This window comes from Sus scrofa, chromosome 14 (genome assembly GCF_054392235.1).
Source record: "Sus scrofa isolate SSC_HxYL_T2T_F1_AM1 chromosome 14, Sscrofa_HxYL_maternal_Yorkshire_Landrace_v2.0, whole genome shotgun sequence".
NCBI lineage: Eukaryota > Metazoa > Chordata > Mammalia > Artiodactyla > Suidae > Sus > Sus scrofa.
Window position 1 is genome coordinate 138,806,668 of NC_139396.1, and position 20,168 is coordinate 138,826,835.

The following is a 20,168-nucleotide window of genomic DNA, read 5'->3' on the forward strand; positions in this document are numbered from 1 at the left end:
CAGGGCTTGGTGCTGTCTTTGCCTGGGCCAGGAAATGCAGTTTTGATCAAATCTCATAATAATATGGGGAGATGTTGAAGATTAATACCTATTGATAATCCAAACTGCCAGAAAGTGAGATACAGAGGAGAATTTAATAACCTGAAAAGTGGTTGCAAAAAAGAGTGTGGTTTTATTTTCAGCTGTTTCTTTCATGTCCTTTTTCCCAACCCAGGGTGAGTTTCGATGAGGGCCACTCCTGGGACAAGTATGGTTTCACCTCACTTCCTCTCTTTGTTGACGGGGCTCTGGTGGAGGCAGGTGTGGAGACCCAGATCATGACGTGAGTACTTCTTTGGCTGTGGTCCAAAGCAGCCCAGCAGCCTGTGCTCTACTTTCACAGAGGCCAAGGGCTTTTCCCAAAGCCTTTCCATCTCTGGGCCAAAGCTGCTTCATCTGTAAGATGGAAATACTGATGCTTGCACCCACCCACCAATTCGAAAGGCTACTGACAGCATGAGAGAATTTGAGCTTCTAACTGAAAAGTTATGGTTTCTTATGGAATTAAAATATTTTAACAGAAGTTTGTTGTGGCTCAGTGGTAACGAACCTGACTAGTATCCATGAAGGTGCAGGTTTGCTCCCTCGCCTCGCTCAGTGGGTTAAAGGATCCAGCGCCATGAGCTGTGGTATAGGTCTCAGACATGGCTTGGGATCTGGCATTGCTGTGGCTATGGCATAGGCTGGCATCTGTAGCTCTGATTCAACCCCTACCCTGAGAACTTTCATATGCTGCAGGTGCAACAGCCCTAAAAACACTATATATATATATAATTTTTGTTTATCCAGAACTCATGTGAGCAGGAGCTTAAGTCTTTAGATGTGTTTTCTCTCTTTCCAGAACAGTCCAGTAAGGGGCTAGTTATGGGGACAGAGGTAGCAAAACAGTACTGAAAACAGGGAATTTTTTAAAGGAAGCTCCTTGAGTCTCACACACACACACACAAACACAAGTTGTTCCCATTCCACTTCAGGTTAATTTGCTGTGAAAACTTTTCTACATTACTTTACAATGAGACTAGAGAGTGGTGATATAGATCTTAAAGCTGGAAAAAGCCCTGAAGTAATTTCTGAATTGTTAAAGAAGGTGGTAATAATGTGATGTTCTCAAAAAATATGTCAAAATTTAGTGCTTAAAAAGCCAATCACCTATGTGTGTTGGTGTGCACGTGTGTATGGGGTTGGGGGGGCATGGGAAGGCAATTATGATACTTCTTCACCAGCAATACCAAACCCCACCTTCCTCCCCCTCCGCCACTCTCATGTGGCTGGAATATCTTACACTTTAATTATTCCCTGGAGAATTTGCTGTATCATGGAGTGGGCACAGAAAGGGTCATAGTCATGCTTCTGCGCTGGTTTGGAGGAAGGAAGGCTATCATCTTCCTACTCTAGGGGCCACTGCTGTTCTTTCAACCTTTGTATTCATTAATTTCTTTATAGTTTAAATCAGTCCTTTCCAAATATGAGACTGACTGATGAGCTTTGAACATGAAGCAGGTAGCTCATTTCTATACATTACCTTTTCCCCAGAGTGATCAGTTAAAAATTCCTTCTTAAGTGCAGTTTTGATGCAATGGCGTAATCTAGTCCCAGACTGGGCCACTTTGCCATGTCCCTCCCATTCACTTCCATGCTCAAAGGGTTAGCCAGCCACTCTCTGGGCTTTCAGAGTGACAGAAAGCACACAACCATAACAGAAAATGGCACACAAATTGGGGAAAACAAACATTAAAAAAAAAACAACTAAACAAAAGAGTAGTCCAGGGGTTAGGCCACCCTAGCTAGGATTCTGTATAATCCTGTGGCTTTGGAATACCTAACTGTCCAGTGGCTAGTATGCTGGATTTCCATGACTTCATTTGTGAAATTGAATCTCTCCTTCTTCTTTCTAAAATGTTTACATTCTTGGGGGGCTCCTATTGTGATAAGGAACTTGACTAGTATCCATGAGGGTGTGGGTTCAATCCCTGACCTCACTCAGTGGGTTAAGGATCCAGCATTGTCGTGATGTAGGCTGGCAGCTGCAGCTCCAATTTGACCCCTAGCCTGGGAACTTCCATGTGCCACAGGTGCAGCCCATATATATATATATATAAAATGTTGACATTCCAAAAATCTTCCCTTTTTAGGAAATTCAGTAGAAGCACTGCTAAGGGTTCCACATCTACAGGATTTATCCTTAGAAATACAAATATCCTCACTACTTAAAAAAAGTAAGACAGTATCCTCACTACTTAAAAAAGATTCATAAAGAAAAATTTTGGTGGTTCCACAAAATGTCTTTAAAATTATTTGGAACAAGTGCAACAAAGAGTGATTTTACATTATCTTTGAATTTTTCCAAATTGCTACTACAGCTTTCTAACTCCAAGGGTGGTGAACTCTGTCTTTTAAAATAAGCCTTATTTGGGGGCATATGCTATGTGTTAGGCACATAGACCCACTATGGTTGGAAATTGAAAGATAAGTCAAACCCTAGGAGGAGCTGCTTTGATCCTTCCAAGGTAGGTGTATTACATTCATAACTGATGTCTTCAGATAAGATCTTGTGGTTGTTATAGGATTTCTATGAACCGTTCTTTTGTTCAGTGTAAACAAGGGTTTCCTGTAGAATTTGTTGCTCAGGAAGTATAGTTGTAATTTGCATTTTTCAGTAGTTTCTTCTTATTTTCCTAAAACACACCCCAAAACAGAATTATCGCACCCTCTAAATTTTTAATTAAAGTTCCAATAATAACAAATAGACTCTTTTGTTAAACTGTCAAATCACTTTACCAATTAAGAATTAACAATATTGTATGCACGTTTCGCTGTTCAAGTCAGGGACAGTATTTAAGATATGGTATATTATTAATGCTTAGAGTCTAATGCTTCGTCATTTGGTGGATATACAGCAACAATATGTTATATGATTACAAGTCCTATATGTTCAAAGAAAACTTATATCACAATGTAAGTTTTATTTCTAAAATACAAATAATATGTGTGTGTATATATATATACACATTTCGTGAATATATATATATTCGGGTGCATATGTGTATAGACATATGCACACCTATGAATGTACATGTATATATATAGGTGTATAAATATAGAGGAGGTTTAGATAACAAAGATACAGTGAGAGAGAGATCCCAAGGATCTAAGGTCCTGGCAAGACATTGGTGAAGTTATACTGTAAAAAAAATGATGCTACTTATATGCCAGATACAGTTAGATGAGCAAGTCAGGGAGAAACCCTTGTCCTCATGGACTTTGCAGACTTGCGCATTAAAGGTGACAAACAATTGACTGTCATGTTACCCAGAATACTCTGCCAAGAGAGTAAAGTTTTTTCTTATGAATTCCAGGAACCATATCATGGAATACTAAAATACCACCACATTTTTTTCCATGGGGAGCTCTGACCATGAATTGACTTTTCCAGTTTATTTTTGATCCTTCACTTAGTCCCTTGATTAAAAAAGAAAACCTTCCTCTTCTCTGAGACATCCTCTAAGACGTCCATCAAAGAGTTTTAGGTGCTAAGTTCTAAGTTCTGTAAGGCAAAGGTGCACACAGTCAAGAAGTTTGTAGTCTGCTTAAATTCATCAGGCCAGATATGGCTGCTCATCATAGTCAGCTCTGACATGGTCCTGACATGGTTGGCAGATATGTGTGGCCCTGAAGTCAGGTCTTCCCTGTTATTGTACTAGAGAGACATGTTTGTCCTCCCTTTATTCTGTTTCTCCTCATCGCGTAGTGTGGTTTATCCTGGGTTCTCTTCTATGGCACCTCTCTGAACTCACTGCCTGCTTCTCTTGGGAATTACTTTGAACAATAGCACATGTACCCAAATCTCTATATGACCTGGCTTTCCCAGCAGGTTTAAGGCTGACAGCTTAAATTCTGTATTCATCTAATCTTAAAGGGTAATTTTTTTTTTTTCACAGTTTTAGATGGAGTTTAGCTGGTTACATGGATACGAGGGAGATTGACCTCAAGGCCAAACCATTTACTGAAAAGATGAGATAGCACTCCTATTTTTCTTTCTTCCCCAATAAGACTTTACAAAGTGTGGCAGAGCTTTTCTCCCCTTTCTACCTTGCTTATCAAGATCCTGTAAGTACTAGTAAGTAGAAGAGGAACTAGAGTAGTGCATACTTAAATGGGATTTGAGATGGAATGGTATTTGTCCTTCATGGAATTAAGATTAGTTTGGAAGCAATCATCCAACCAAGTATAAAACAATTCAAGCTCTTTTTTTTTAACTTTTTATTAAATTCAAAGTTTCTCTAGTATTACAGTGATCCAGGGCTCTTTAGACAACCAGAAGGGTGGATCCTGGAATGATTGCCAAGAGACAATTTCTCTGCCTTAGGTGTGAAAAGACTTTATTTTTTTATTTTTTATTTTGTCTTTTTGCCTTTTCTAGGGCTGCTTCCGTGGCATATGGAGGTTCCCAGGCTAGAGGTCTAATCAGAGGTGTAGCCACCAGCCTACACCAGAGCCACAGCAATGCGAGATCCGAGCTGCGTCTGCAACCTACACCACAGCTCACGGCAATGCCGGATCCTTAACCCACTGAGCAAGACCAGGGATGGAACCCGCAACCTCATTGTTCCTAGTCAGGTTCGTTAACCACTGAGCCACGACAGGAACTCCTGAAAATACTTTAAAAGCAAGAATCCCTCTAAGGATGACCAGTGCTTTTATCTCATGGAATGGCACAATGGCAAAGACAGACACCAGAGTTCAAAACGGTTTATGTATGCCTTAGAAACTTCGAGGACAGGAAGTCCATTTGGGGACAAGATTGCTCAACCTTGCCATTTAACCAAAACTTATTAATGGTATAGGCTATTTGAATTCTGTATCTTTCTCTCTGTTAACCCTGACTCTAGCTCAGTAGAGGTCAGGAAGAAAGAAGGGCTAGCTCATTGACACTAAGGTTTTACCTGCATTTGGAGGATTTAAATATTTATAATTTTGTGATGGTTAGTGTTATGAGTCATCTTGACTGGGTCATAGGATGCCTAGATATTCGCTCAAACATTATTCTGGTTGGTTCTATGAAGGCATTTTTGGGTAAGATTAGCATTGAAGTCAGCAGACCCAGTAAAGCAGATTGTTTTCCCTAATGAGGGTGGAATGTGTCTCATCAGTTGAAGGACCAGATAGAACGAAAAGGCTAACTCTTCCCTAACAAGAGAGAATTCCTCTTGCCTGGATACTTTTGAACTGCAACATGTTTTTTTTTTTGTTTTGTTTTGTTTTTGTTTTTGTTTATTTCCTTGCCTTTGACTCGAACTAGAACTTTCACTTTTCCTGACTCTCAAGCTTGGAACTACACCATTGGTTTTCCTGTGTCTCCAATTTGCTGACTCACCCTGCAGGTCTTGGGACATATTAGCCTCCATATGTCCTATGTATCTCTCTCTCCCCCATATCTATGTCTAGGTCATCTTTATTTGTATCTCTATCTCCTATTCATTATGTTTCTCTAGAGAGCCCTGCTACTACACAGTTCATTCATTCGAAAACATTTAATGAGCCTCCGGTATGTTTGAGACCCTCTTACGTGATATTCAAGAAGTAAAAGCAGTTATTTCTACATTTATGGAGCTCTCAGTCCAGTGTTGGGGGGAGTAGGAAACACAACATCAAGAAACCCTAATTATATTACCAGAATATAGGTATAGGCACATAAAAGACTCACACATACAAAAGGTGATGATTGAGTTAGTTTGGAAATTTCCATAGCAGTTCACCAGTGGAAAACCAATTAGTAGGTAACAGAAAGAAAGCGCAAAAGAAGGCGCACATTTTATCAGTTTTGTTGAATACTGTAGCCTCAGTACCCAAAAGGGGGGTAGGCACATAGTAGGGAATCAATAATTATTGGTTAAGGAGTTCCCATCCTGCCTCAGTCAGTGGTTAACAAACCCGGCTAGTATCTATGAAGATGTGGGTTTGATCCCTGGCCTTACTCAGTGGTTTAAGGATCCAGTATTGCTGTGGCTGTGGTGTAGGCTGGCAGCTACAGCTCTGATTTGACCTCTAGCCTGGGAATCTCCATATCCCATGGGTGTGGCCCTAAAAGGAAAAAAGACAAAAACAAAAATTAGTAATTATTAGTTGTACAAATGAGTGACCTCAGGGCAAAGGAAAAAACCATAAGAGAGCATGACTGGATGTTAAGGGGTTGAGACTATAAAGGGTCTTGGTTATGTTTACAAATTAGATACTGAGTGATGTTCTTGACATTGGAAATTTGGAAACAGCCCTCCTTTTCTCAAACCCCTGGAGGGCTTTCCAGTGCCCTTAGGATAAATTCCAAATTCACTGAATGGCCTACAAATATCTACATTGAGTCCCTCTCTGGGTCCTTATTTCTGGCATCCATACGTCTGAGCACTCTTCCCTGATCCACTGATCTCCCTGCCCTGGGGTCTTTGTCTGTGTGCACATCTGCATTGTGCTTGCCCTCCCTGGTCGAACAGCCGGGCTTCTGGGTATCTTAGGTCTCAGCTTAAATATCAGTTTTGTTTTGTTTTGTTTTCTGGCACATATTCCTTTAGCCCACTAGATCAGGTTGGACTCCTATGCTATATGCTGTCCTAGCCCAATGTAGGCTTCTTTTACAATATTTCAGACCATGTGTATTAATGAAAATGGTAGTTTGTTTAGTACTTCCCTGTCCCTTGATCTACCCTTAAGACACAAACACACATACATATGTATGTAAACACCCACACACAGGAACTTTAAGTTCCCATGAGGGAGGATCTTTGTGTATCATGTTCTTTGACTGCCGTATGCATCAGTTTTGTACTAGCACCAAAGATTTAACCATATATATCTATATATAGATATATATATATCTATATATATATATATAGAGAGAGAGAGATTGAATAAATGAACAAATTAGCACATGAATCTTATGAATATTATCCCCAATAATCTTACCACTGTTGTGATTATAATGACATCCCTGGCTCATGGCTCTAGCATTTTAGGAAAATGATTGAAGATCTCCAGATATTCTTAAGTTTTTTGTTCAAAATCCAGTAGTTGCAAGTTATGGGAGCCTGGGGTTGGGTAGGAATTAGAGTGGCCTATGTCTATGTGATAAAGCAAGGAGTGGAATGGCAGTGGGCACAGAGGGACAGCTAGAGAATTGAGGACTGGCCTGGGAATGATTTTTTAATTCCTCCACCTTCCACAGAATCTCTTCAGCTTCCACTTCTCCTGGAGGCCAAAGCTCAGTAGCATGGAACATTCTAACACAGTGGCTTTATAGAGGAATTTATTTGAACTAGACAGTCCCCAGCTTGCAGGCATGGGATTTGCTTACTTTTATTGTGCTCTTTTTTTCCAGTGTCTTTTCAAATGTTATTATTTCAACATCTCCCTGGTAACCCTGATGGGAACCATCTAGTCTAATATAACTCACAGTGAAATGTGATCATTCTTATTACTTAAGGCCAAGAACAGAGAGGGTTGATTGACAAGCCAGGGGCCTATTGTGTCTCAGGCAGGGTGACTGACAAGCTGAAGAGCCTATTGTCATCATAGGCAGTGGCTCTCCAGGTAATGAAACATCTGCTTTTTTTTTTTTTTTTTAGGGCACTTTGGGCTCATTTGGTCCACTATTGGCCCTCAAATTGGCACTTTAAGAAGCGCTCTTTTTTGCTTGGCTGGGATATGGAATCAGATGGAAAAACACTGTTTTCCTGTAGCCTCAAATCTATATTAGAAATTCTTGATATGAAATGTTGAACCTATTGACTGTGATTTAGCTGATTTTTCACAGGGAACAGGGAGAACCTGGCAGCCTCCCAAGGGAAAAAAAAATCCCCAAAGGGAGGGGCACAGCTTCCCTGGAAGAAAGCAGATACTTCTCACCAGGAGTGAGCAGCAGCAAGCCTGTGTCTGTTCCACACATTCCTTTGTGGCAGGTATCTCTCCAAGTTCTTTCTCAAACTTGATTTCATTGACATCTCCCAGTAACCCTGCCAGGTAGATCAGATAATTGTCCATGGGAAGAGAAGAACACTGAGACTCAGAGAAATAAGTGCTCAGCTCACATATTCAGCAAACGGAAAATTGACAGCAAGGAATGTGAATATCAAACTCTAGGTTTGGAGCTGAAATTTGAGGAAAGGCACTAGAATTCTCCCAAGGTGTGCTCAGAAAAGAACCATGGTGTTGGGGGTGAGAGTGCTGGAATATTATTCACCAAGTGCCATTGGCTTCCCACTGCCCTGCCAGACACAAGTACAGTCTATCTGAAAGAAGATAACAAATACATGAAAGAACTAGAAATCAAGTAAATGGTAAGGTGTAGCACAAACTGTATTTGCCATTGGATATCAAAGAAGGGATTAAAAATAGAGTAGCTAGGGCTTTATGTCTATGCAGAAAGGGGGACCAAGGACATCCTAGGTTGGGGACAGTGTGAACAAACTTGGAGCAGAAGAATGTGAACATACCTAGGCTGTAGAGGGGAGAGTGAGAGGTGGGGAGGGACCGAGATGTGCTCAGAAAATTGTCTAGGGCCAATTGCCTCGCTGACTCCCTATGTAAATCCCATTCTAATTGGTATAAATCTCGGATCCATTGTTCCAGCAGCAGAACTAATAGTCAGAGTGAAAGAAGAGAGATAACATTTGCCTAGAAAATTATGCAAACCCCAAAGCTGCAGAGGTTTGAAAAAAAGAGAAAAGCTAAGACCTTCTTTCTACTTAAGAGACTGTGACCACAAGCTTAGCAGGGAACATGCTCTTAAATCCAGCCTTGGCACAACATGGAGACCCAGCCCTGGGCTTAAATGCATTGTTTAGCCTCTCGTAACTGCATCCGATAAAGTCGTTGGAAATGAGCCAGTGCTGCTTCCATTGATCTGTTTTTCGATTCTTTGTTGTTTGCTGGAAAAGTCTGATTTTGCTTTGCCTAAAGTAAGTCATTCGCGTAATCGGCAAATCCAGTGAACTCCCAAGTCATCTTCGCCAGTCACTGCTGGACTCAGGCCTTTCAGTTAGTACCAGACTTGCCATCAATTCAAGAGCCCACTGAGTTGGGGCCACAGTGTGCAAAATTAGAAGGCATACCTACTTAGGGGGCTTGGATGATACTGGAAGGTACTGGAAGGATAGTCTGGAAAGAAAAGGCTTATTTTGACTGATGGATTGCTGTGTGTGTGGGATGGCGTGGTGGCTGAGAGCATGGGCTTTGGAGGTCCACTCTCCAGGGACAAGGCTGAGATGGCCACTTACATCATGGTGACCTTAGATGTCTTGCATACCTTCCCTCTGAGCCTGAGTTTCCTCATGTGAATGTGACAATGAAGTGAAATAACCTCCACTGAGTGACATTAGAGATGTTTTCAGTCTCCATAGTTTAATGATCGAAAAATGGGCTACCTACCGGGAAGAACTTTGGCCAACTAGGGCAGGGGTCAGTAGATTCTCTCTATAAAGGTCTTAGACTTTGCTGGCCACAGGGTCTTTGCTACATCAACTTGGCTTTCCTCTTCTGGTGTTGAAAGCAGTCACAGACAATATGAATGAATGGACATCGTGTGTTCCAATAAAACTTCACCTATGGACACTGCAATTTCAATTTCATACAATTTTCACGTGATGGAAAATATAATTCTCCATTTGCTTTCCCCCACGCCCATTAAAATGTAAAAACCATCATCAGGCTCTAGTCCATCTACAACAGGCCTTGGGCCAGATTCGTCCCACTGGCTATAGTTTATTGACCTTGAACAAGAGAGTACATGGAGCTTAATCTGTTGTGGCTGCGTTACAAAATATCATTTAAATTTTTGACACAGTTTCTACAAACTTCTCCTATCCACAAACTACTTCAGTTATGCTCTCTTTGGAAATACAGTTGTCCCTTGGTATCTGGTGGGGATTGGTTCCAGAACACCCCTCCCAACCATGGATACCTAAATTTATGAATCTTCAAGTTTCTCATATAAAATGGCATACATAATTTTCGCACATCCTCCCACATACTTTAAGTCATCTCTAAATTACTTATAATACTTAATACAATCTAAAGACTATATAAATATTTGCAAGTGTGTGGCAAATTTAAGTTTTTCTTTTTGGAATTTTCTGTATTTTGGTTTTAATGTTTTTGTTCCGTAGTTAGTTGAGTTTGTGGATGTGGAGCAAGCAGATGTGGAGGGCTGACTATTTGAATAGACAAATCATCTGAAATGGTCGAGAAGTTTCCTCATTTCTTATTTTAACCATACAGACGAGTCCCACCTCTTTCAGGAAGCCCTCCATATTTCTTCCAGGTCTCCTTTATTTTGTTTTATTAAATTTCTGTCTTAAGCTTCATGGGTTAGATTATAGATATGTTTAGGTTGGTCTGCACTTTTCTTAATGGAGCTAAAATTTGCAGACAAAAAAATCTCACAGCACTGAGCTCCAAATGCCCATAGTCCAATAAACTGCTAGAGCTCCATGGCAGCTGGCCATTTTCCACTGGCTGTACTATTTCTTGCCCCACCTCTTACCTGATATACATGTCTTCTCCAGGTGTTGCAGCTTATTCATTGTTCATTTAAGCTGGTTCCTGTAAGATTTTGAATTTGTGATTCCTAATATAGATTCTACATCCATAATTTCATACCTATAATTGTTTTCTTACAGTTCTTTTCGAAAGTCTTAAAAAATACAGTAAAGTACAAAGAGGAGTATTGCAAGCACCTGTATACCAACCACTTTGAATTAATAAATGTTAACACGTTATCCTTTGGGCTTCAGATTTTTAAAGCAAATATGCAAAACATCCCAGTAGAGTTGGATTTCTCGGTATTGTCCATTCTCAGACCCTATCCCCTCACTCCCTTCACAGATCAACCACTGCTGTGAATTTGGTATGCATGTTGATGTTTTTAGGACACATTTAATTATCCATAAAACTATATGTAGTGTTGCTTTGTGTGTTTTTTAAATGTGTAATTATCCAGATTCTATCATTCCTCTATATGCTTGTCAGTCACTGTTATCTCTCTTGGGACGTATCCATTTGTTTCAGACACTTATAATTCTGAGGCATTTTGTCATGGCATGCATATGCAGTTTATTTCTTCATTCTCCTATTGATGGACCTTTGGCTTGTTTCCAGTTTTGCACTATTACAAACAGTATTGTCCTGTCTTGGATTATGCCTCCAAATACATCAATAGAAGTTTTCTGAGCTGCAGACCTAAAAATGGAATTGCTGGGTCATGGTGAATTGGCTTTGTCACCTTTATTTTTGTACTGTGCTCTGTTTTACACATTGGTCGTCCCTGCAGTCAGGGTGTGAGGTCTTTTTTTACTCTGATAGATTTGTAAAGTTGGCAACTGCCTTATTTGTCATCCTCATCAGCGCAGTACATGGAGGACTGTGGATAATTGGGGCTCAGCAAATACACTGAGAGTGAATAATACTGTGAGACTAAACTGCAAACTACTTAAGGGAAGGGGCTGACTTCTACTTTTTCTTTTTTTATCTGATTCTTTTTACCTCTTGGTGCAGGATTTGACACAAAGCAGGAAACAGAAATGCAATGACAAAGGAAAACCAGGTGTCCCCCACCCCTTTACAGCTCTTTTAATTCCCAGATATTCCTCCCCTCTCAAATCCCATCTTGAACATTCATTTTCTCCCTTTTGTTTCCACCTCTCAGATTCTCCATCACTCAGCTCCTGACTCATCTTTCACAGGTTCACAGACTACATTCCCAATGCTGTGGACTGGAAACTTTCAAACCCATGGAAGGAGCTTATTAAGATTTTTTTTAAGAGTTAAAGTTGTTTAGATATTGAATGATTTCTTTAAATGCATTTAAAAGATAAGCTTTCTTTCTTTTGCCTCTTCAGATCCAATGCCTTTTAGTCTCTTTCTCAACTGTCCCTCCTCCTCTCCAGGTGGTTATTTTCAAACCTTTAATCCCTGTCTCTTCACCATCTCACCCATCATCATACCATGTAACTAACATGGCTCTGTGTGTATGATTCCTTGTTGTCAATCCCCTGCCTATTTCTATTACGGTCTTTTTCATGTCGCACTTTCACTCAATGCAATTCCCCTGAAGCCAATGACCTCCTTTATCACTAATCCCTTCCACATCTTAAAGGGAAAACAATTAGGTGGCAGGGATGTGGCCTGAATTTCTGGAGACCAATGACCGAGGACCAACATAGCAAAGACAAGGGATTATGGAGGCAGGAGGCAAAAGGAGGCGTGGAGGGCCTAGGTCTCTCAGAAAGAACTGAACTCTATAGGAATGCTTAGAGAAGGACTCAGGAAGCCACATGGACTGAGTTGCTATTACAAGAGAGTTGATTATGTCTTTATGTAACAATATGTATTGAGTGCCCACTACAAGGTAGACACTGTCCTGAGAACTTTAGGAGCTGGGCTGGGCATAAACAAGATGGGCAATGTCTCTGCTGATGGGAAGGCACTGTTTTATAGCTTATTCTATACCTTACAGAGAAAAAGGTCAGTTTTTTATGAGGTTATATGGCTAATTCTGAGTCTTAGACGGAGGTGGCAAAGAAGATAGTATGTGACTCACTGGAATCCACTCAGCTAGAATACAATTTCAACTCTAGTGTTTAGGGAATATTTTCCATAATGCAATTTTGAGCTTTTAGTGGTGGTGATGTGTGTGTGTGTGTGTGTGTGTGCGCGCGCGCACATGCTTGTTTGTGTGTGAGACAGAGACAAAAGGGCAAATGTACACACACAGAGGAGGGAGGAAGGGAGAGAGAAAGGGAGGGAAGGCAAGATATCTCACAGTTGCTTCTAACTTCCAAAGATTTTATCTCTGGTTGTGAATTCTGATTACTGTTTATCTCTTAGTCTGAGAAAGAAGAACACTGTCAACAAATGAAAAGGAATATCACAGAGAATCAAAAATGGTTAACTCCAGTAGGGTGTTTATTTTCTCATCTATAGATTTTTATAGTTTCTGTTTTGTAGTGAGAATGCATGCTTTTTATAATGAAAAAAGAGAAATCATTTATCAACATGTACTTACAAAAAAAAAACAAGTAAGAGTTCTCTCATGGCTCTGGGGATTAAGGGTCTGGTGTTGTCACTGCTGTGGCTCTGGTTACAGTTATGGCATGGATTCAATCCCTGGCCCAGGGAACTCTTGCATGCCATGGACACTGCCAATAACCCCCCTTCCCACCCGCCAGTAGCTTCCACATAATAAAAGCATAGAGGCTGCATTTAAATATGTATGGATGATTGTGTGGGTAACACTTACTCTACCTTTGAAGTTGTGACCTAAAGGAAGGAGAGTCTGAACTACCCACCGTCACTCTGCAGTGTGTAAGTTAATCATTTACACACTGAATCATTTCACATAAACGGACTACTGGAACCCAATCAAAGACAAAAATGGAAAAAGACAAATCCCACATGTAAAATAAAAATTCAGGAAATTGCTAGATAGTGGCTTCTGATGAAGCAGTGCTCGAAATAGTTTTTTCAAGGTCATTCGGTTAACTTATTCTGCGTTTGTAAGTTATTGTGTATTTTAAAAATTAATGAAAGATTTAATTATAGCAGGCAGGGTTGCCTGCGACCTTTTGTGAAATGACTTCGTCATAAATCTGCACGTATTTCAGAACTGTTTTCCAGGTTTCTAATAATTTGCTCTGAAATTAATGACATCCAGCCAGTGAAAGAAGTCAAGGCTGGGTAAAAAGGATTGAGCTGGGATATGCGGTTTCCTAGCAATGGCTACTTCTAAGTCTTGGATGGAGATGGCAGAGAAGATAGTGTGTGACTCACTGGAATCCACAGCTGGTTTAATTGTTTACTTGGAAGAATGAGAGATAAATCTGGTGTGTCAATAGGATAAATTGCAAGTAGCCAGGCTGGGTCATTGCAGAACATTCAGTTTGGGGCACATATATCTACATGTCAACATGGAGGCAACACCTGGACCGACAGGAGACTCCTTCCTCTCTAGTACCCACAGGGATCCTCCCTCATTTGTGAACTGAAGGTCTGTGCCTGCCTTCTGGCTTGCTGGCCACCTGTGAAGCACAACCTAGATTCCATAACCCTAGCATCTCTGACCTTGACCCACATCAGGAGCTCAATGACAATAGCTAAGCTGTCTCTCTGGAGGGGAACAGGCTCATTTCCCCGGAGACCAGGACACATCATTGTCTATGTCATTCTGATGATTTATTGGACCCATTAGGCTATGCAGACGAATGCCAGTCTTAGTGCACCAAAGGAAATTCTCTTTTAAAAGAACCTAATAGCATACATCTATAGTTCCAGAGTAGCAGGGCACAGTTTGAAAAACCCAGAGCTCTCTTTAGACACAGGAGGCTGAAGAAAAGGCAGCCTAATGTGGAAAGTGGGTCTTGTCTGAAGCCTTTCCTGATTACACATAGCCCTGGATTTGGTCAAATTCCTACCATGTGTTCCTCCAGCAATTACTGTCATATATGCTCTACCATGATTCATCCTGCAAGCTGCAAAGGTTTCCCATGAAAAGCAGTCAGTGTGGGAGAAAGAACTGGATTTCAGATGACTTGGGTTCTAGCCCTTTGTGTTCTTGAGCAGGCCACTACTTTATCTGGGTTTTGTTTTTTCCAGATAGTGGGTGAAGCTCTGTTCTTTTTCATGCCCCAGGGACTCCCAACCAGAAACCAAGCCAATGAAGATTGCAGTTTAAGATCAAGTACATAATTCCTCACAGAATAAATACTTTTGATCTTGAGACAAATTGAGCCATAATTGGAGCTCTCTAGATATAACCTCTACATATTTCTCTTTTTCTTCCTTCCTCCAACTGTGATTTCAGTTTTATATATTTCATGCTGTTTCTGCCTTTTATGCAAGCAGCCTATGATAAGCTGGAGCAAAGAGCCTCCTCCCCGCCCCATGCCCATACCTCTGTGCTGAACTGTGCAGTTAAATGACTGCTAATTAGTTACAAAACACAGAAGAAGGGGTATGAGATTTGCTGAAAGCATTGTGCTGAGAACTGTGTTATAACACTAGCAGCAAACACCTAAATTCGGCTCCTGACTCCAATGCCTATTCACTGTGTAGCCTTTTTGAATGAATTATTAAACTTCTTTGAGGCTTACTTTCCCCATCTATCACATGGGGACAATAGGTGAAATTAGATAATCCATGTAAAGTGGTTAGCATACTGTGAGTGTTCAATAAATTATCATGAATATTTATGTTTCTAATTATTATTGTTATTGTTGTTTAATTGACTTCTGCAGATAACCTCCTGTTTGCAAAATCTTAGAGTAGAGATAACAGGGCTATAAAAGCGTAAGGCACACTCTCTGCCCACAAAATTTTCAGGCATCCAACAAAAGACATGAAGCAACTTAATTAATTACTATTATGTAAAATACTAATAGTTGCTTAAGATTATTCATTTCTTAATTTATATTAAACGTTACAAGTATACAACACATTTAAACCTCAGAACTCTGTTAGGTATTTTTTTTCCCTTTGTAAAGTTTTATTGAAGTATAGTTGATTTACAACATTGTAATTATTTCCGCTGTACAACAACGTGATTCAATTATACACATGCACACATCTATTCTTTTTCAGATTCTTTCCCCATATAGGTTATTAGGTAGAGTTCCCTGTGCTATACAGCAGGTTCCTGTTGACTATCCATTTCATATACAATAGTGTGTACAGGCCGTCCCAAACCCCCAATCCATCCTCCCACCACCACCTGTCCCCTTTGGTAACCATAAGTTTGTTTTCAAATTCTGTGAGTCTGTTTCTGTTTTGTAAATAAGTTCATTTGTATCCTTTTTTTTAAGATTCCACATATAAGTGATATCATATGATGGTTGTCTTCCTCTGTGTTACTTTATGTAGTAGGTATTGTTATTATCCTAATTTTGCAAATGAGGAAATTTAAGTCTAATAAATATACATATAAAGAACTTCCAGTTGCTCCAGGACTGGGGCTCACATCCTGGCTTGTCTGAAGCCAACATATTTGATGTTTAACCAATTTATTCTCCTGGCTCTCAGAAAATATGTATATGACAAGCATTTACAATATGTAAGGCACAGCTTATATAAATTGCAGAATTGCAAGAGTTTAAAACCTAGCAAAGATGACAATATATTTAGGTGAATATTCTCTGAATTTTGATACCTGTTGGAAGTGCCAAGGATGATAGTCAAAATATAGAGAAAAAATGCTACGAAAATTCAGAGGAAAGAGATAATTTTTTTTCTTCCTAAGAAAGAAAGGAATGGAGGGGGAAGAAACATCATGGAGAGCGTAACAGAAAAGTTAGCATTTAAATTAAAGCCAAGTAGAATAGTCTGTCTCGAAGACAGAAAAAAATCTCAAGACCTGTATAGTGCAATGATTAACAAAAAATTCAAGGAGAAATGGAAGATTTGAACTATTATAGGGGAGTAGTTTATTAAACTTCAGGCAAATAGCAACAGACCAAGAAGTCCAACAGTTAGTGTGATTTTGGAGATGAGTAACACTATTAGCGAGCTTGCTGTAAAGAACTATATACAGCCCTCCACATAACAAATAGAAAATATGTATTTTTAAGCAAATATTCAATGTATATATAAATAATTATATATATAAAATTGACTGCACACTGGGCCACAAGCAAAGGATAGGCTAGTTCCAAAGAGTTGATATCATTGAGAATATATTCTTTCTAAACATTACCATTAGATCAATATGTTTAAGTGATGATAAGAAAAATAAATTAAAAAAAAAACTTTGTATACTTAGAGTAGTTTTGTTTTCTTAAAAAAGAACTTAAGGGAGTTCCCTTCATGGTTCAGTGGTTAACGATCCCCACTAGGATCCATGAGGATACTGGTTTGATCTGTGGCCTTGCTCAGTGGGTTAAGGATTCAGCATTGCTGTGAGCTGTGGTGTAGGTCACAGACAGTGCTCGGATCCAGCGCTGCTGTAGCTGTGGTTCAGGCCAGCAGCTGCAGCTCCTATTAGACCCCTAGCTGGGAACTTTCACATGCCTCAGGTGTGACCCTAAAAAGAAAAACAAAAAGAACTCAAAATGGTTACTGAAAATTACTTAGATTTGAAAAGATTTCCTTCCCTTCTTCCTGCCCTCCTCCCCAGAATTACTGCATATTATTTGACTTGACACTTGTAGAGTGGGTAGGATTTGGACAAGGTGAGAAGTTGGAAAAGGTATCCCAGGCAGAGGAAAAGCAGGCACTAGGAAATCATGCTTCTTTTAGTGGAAGAGAATGTAGGGTTTAATCTAGTGAAACTAGTGAGGAGGTGAGAGGTACTGAGAGCCTGGATTAGTCTTCAGCCGGAGGAAGTGTGACTGGTTAAAGCTTTAGCTTCACATTAAAGTCAACTTGAATCCCAGCTCAATCTTGACCTTGAGTATGGCCAGGTCCTCAGTTTACTCATCTGAAAAGGCTTTACCTAAGATTCTCAGGCATTGTATGGAGGATTCAGGATGATAATAGCCAGGGAACATTTAGCAGAGTTCCTGGCACCTGACAAGCATTCTGTCAGATACCCATCAATGATAGCTATTATTACTACTAGCACACAGGCGTGGCATACAAATGGAGTTGAGAGGGTTTGTAGACATGTATAAGGATTGAGTGTCAGGCTGGAAGTTAAGATCGAGGACCATGTTGAGGGATGAGTCTCTGCTAACACAGAGGTTTCTAGTCTGATAACTGAGAATCCAGTTGAGGCAATAACAGAAAGTGGAAAGTCAAGAAGAAACGGATGGAGTCAGCTTTGGCGTTGTTCTGTTTCTTAAGGTTTTCTTCAGGCAGGTGAAGCTGGAAGAGCTGGTGGTTAGAAGAGCTCAAGGTGCGTGCTCTGGGGTAACTGAGGAAGATCAAGGAAATGGAGAAGGTCCTGGGCAGGTGGATGACAACACAGTATTATCCTAGTTAAGTTTGACCAAATGTTGCCTCAAAAGTCAGTCTGCAGTGGCATCCTCTAATCTAACTCCCTGTGCACTGTTTGCTCTTTCTTTTGCGTATTTCCAGTGGTTTCCTAGTAAAGAATTCTTGTTCTTTTCCTTTTGGAAGGATTGTGGTCAACCACTCTCTCCTTGAAACTCTCTCAGCTTTTATAACTATATATGAAAGCTGATGTATTTGGAGGTTGAAAAAAGAACCAGGTTACAGTGCAGAGGGGAATCGGGCAACCCAGAGTTGCTCTCCGCTAAAGAGGAAAACATCTTTACAGAGCCTACTCCTCTAATTACATTTAGTATGGCATTGTTTCCACCTAAATTATAGCAATTATATACCAAGATCCCCTTTGAAATCATTTAATTAATGAGTAGCTAACCCTTTGTGTGTGTGGAATTCTAATGAAGTCTTTTATTTTTGTAAAACACCTCCCTCTCTCAAATTAATCACTTCCCTCCTTACAAGGCTTATTCAGGTCCGGATGGTGGATTAGAGAAGGTGTGTTATTTCCAATCCCAGCAAATCACAGCTGTTTTTGGAAATCCTAGCACAGTCCATGATAACAAGGGAAGAGAAGCTGATGCTATTTTCCTGAGATTGTTTTTTTCCTCCCAAACCCCAAAGGACACCTAGCAAAGCCATGTTCTTTGGCCCAGAAATAAGGGCAGATAAAGCTATTACCCCAATTTTGGAAGAAGTAGATGGTTTTTTGGTAGATTAATTCTACCCATTAATCAAACCAGAAGTATTTATTGAGCATCTGTTATATGAAAGAAGTGCCAGTGGAGACAAAGATGAATGACCCTTATAGATAAATCCTTTGTGTGCAGGGGTCACCAGAATATAGACAGACTATCTACCTGGAGGCAGACATAGGGATTGAAAGAAAATAAACTCTTGGAAATTGTCCTCAACGGGCTATGTTCCATTTAGACTACTTCTGCATCTCATCCTTTGTGTACATGTATCACTGATGAAAAATTGTTAAATTGTTAAATCTTCTGTTAAGGGCACTGATGTTTGGGGGATGAAATGATTGGCTTAAGGTCACCTAGCTAATCTAGCAGCAGATCAGAGCTAGGAAAAACAAGACTTCTCTTTCATTACCTAATACCCTTGCCTCTATGCCCAGACCACCTGTATATTGAAAGTTAACACCCGGGAGTGAAGGAGGGCATTTTGTGACCTGAGTCCCATTAGCAGTCCAGACAGACAGCAGAGGGGTTTAAAAAAAGAGAGAAATGGTCACAGGTCTTCAGCCCAAGAGGAAAATGAATCTTGAGTGGAGCCAAAAACTCTCATGAAAAAAAAAAAAAATCCAGGTGACAAAGGAAAAAGAAAAAGGAAAACAAAAGTAATAAATTTTAATTGATTTTTCCCGAAAATCCATACTGTGAGAAATGGCTCTGTGAATTCATGTATTTGAGTCTATGGTTGGGAGCAACTTCTTCAGGGGAACCAAAGGGTAAGATACCTGTTTCCAGACAGTCATCTGTATTTATGTATGAGTATCTGATTTCTCCAACGCTCTCTAGAAAATGTTACCTCAAACAAGAATAAAGAAAGACCCTGCATTTGAGGTTAATATTTACCTTACCAGAGGAATTTTGAGCCAACCCATTCAAAAACCCCTGATGAGCTGGATCTTTGGTATGAGTCTTTGGAGGTCCCAGCAGTGAGAATTAGGGCAATGATAATAAACGTTTATCATCAATTGGGATTTTCAAGATTTCTACATACTCTATCTCAGGGTTTTTATGATTTTGGTGAAAATATGCTTTGAGTTCAGAAGGGGGCTAGGAATGTATTTCTGGAAAAGGAGGTCAAAATAGTTTATGCTGGTAATTGCAAGGAAGTGGTGGGATAGTGGGTGACAGTGGATTTGGGCATGCTGGGAATTAGCTTCTTTTTGCCAAAGACTTAAGAAGGGAACCACCCTTTAGAATTGCCTTGTTCCAGGAGTACTCAGTAATTAGTTAGCCAGTCTTTTTCAAGCAACTCCTGTTGAAAGGCTTTGTGTGGTACACAGAAGTACAAGAACATTCCCAGCCTTATGGAGCTTTCTCATTGGTTGACACAAATTTGATAAAAAAAAAATACAAGAAAATTAAATTATGGGTAAGTGGTCTAGAACAGTATTTCTCAAAGGG

At 40.0% G+C, this 20,168-nt stretch overlaps 1 protein-coding gene across 8 annotated transcripts in view; it reads left to right on the top strand.

The window, feature by feature from the left end:
- The window catches only part of SORCS3 (sortilin related VPS10 domain containing receptor 3), a 612,545-nt gene that overhangs the window by 532,906 nt on the left and 59,471 nt on the right, over window positions 1–20,168 (top strand). For all 8 annotated transcript variants that reach the window (XM_021072812.2, XM_021072813.2, XM_084993359.1 and 5 more), the window contains one exon: window positions 215–322. In XM_021072812.2, the coding sequence (XP_020928471.1) occupies window positions 215–322 (108 nt within the window). The remainder of the gene's footprint in view (window positions 1–214; window positions 323–20,168) is intronic.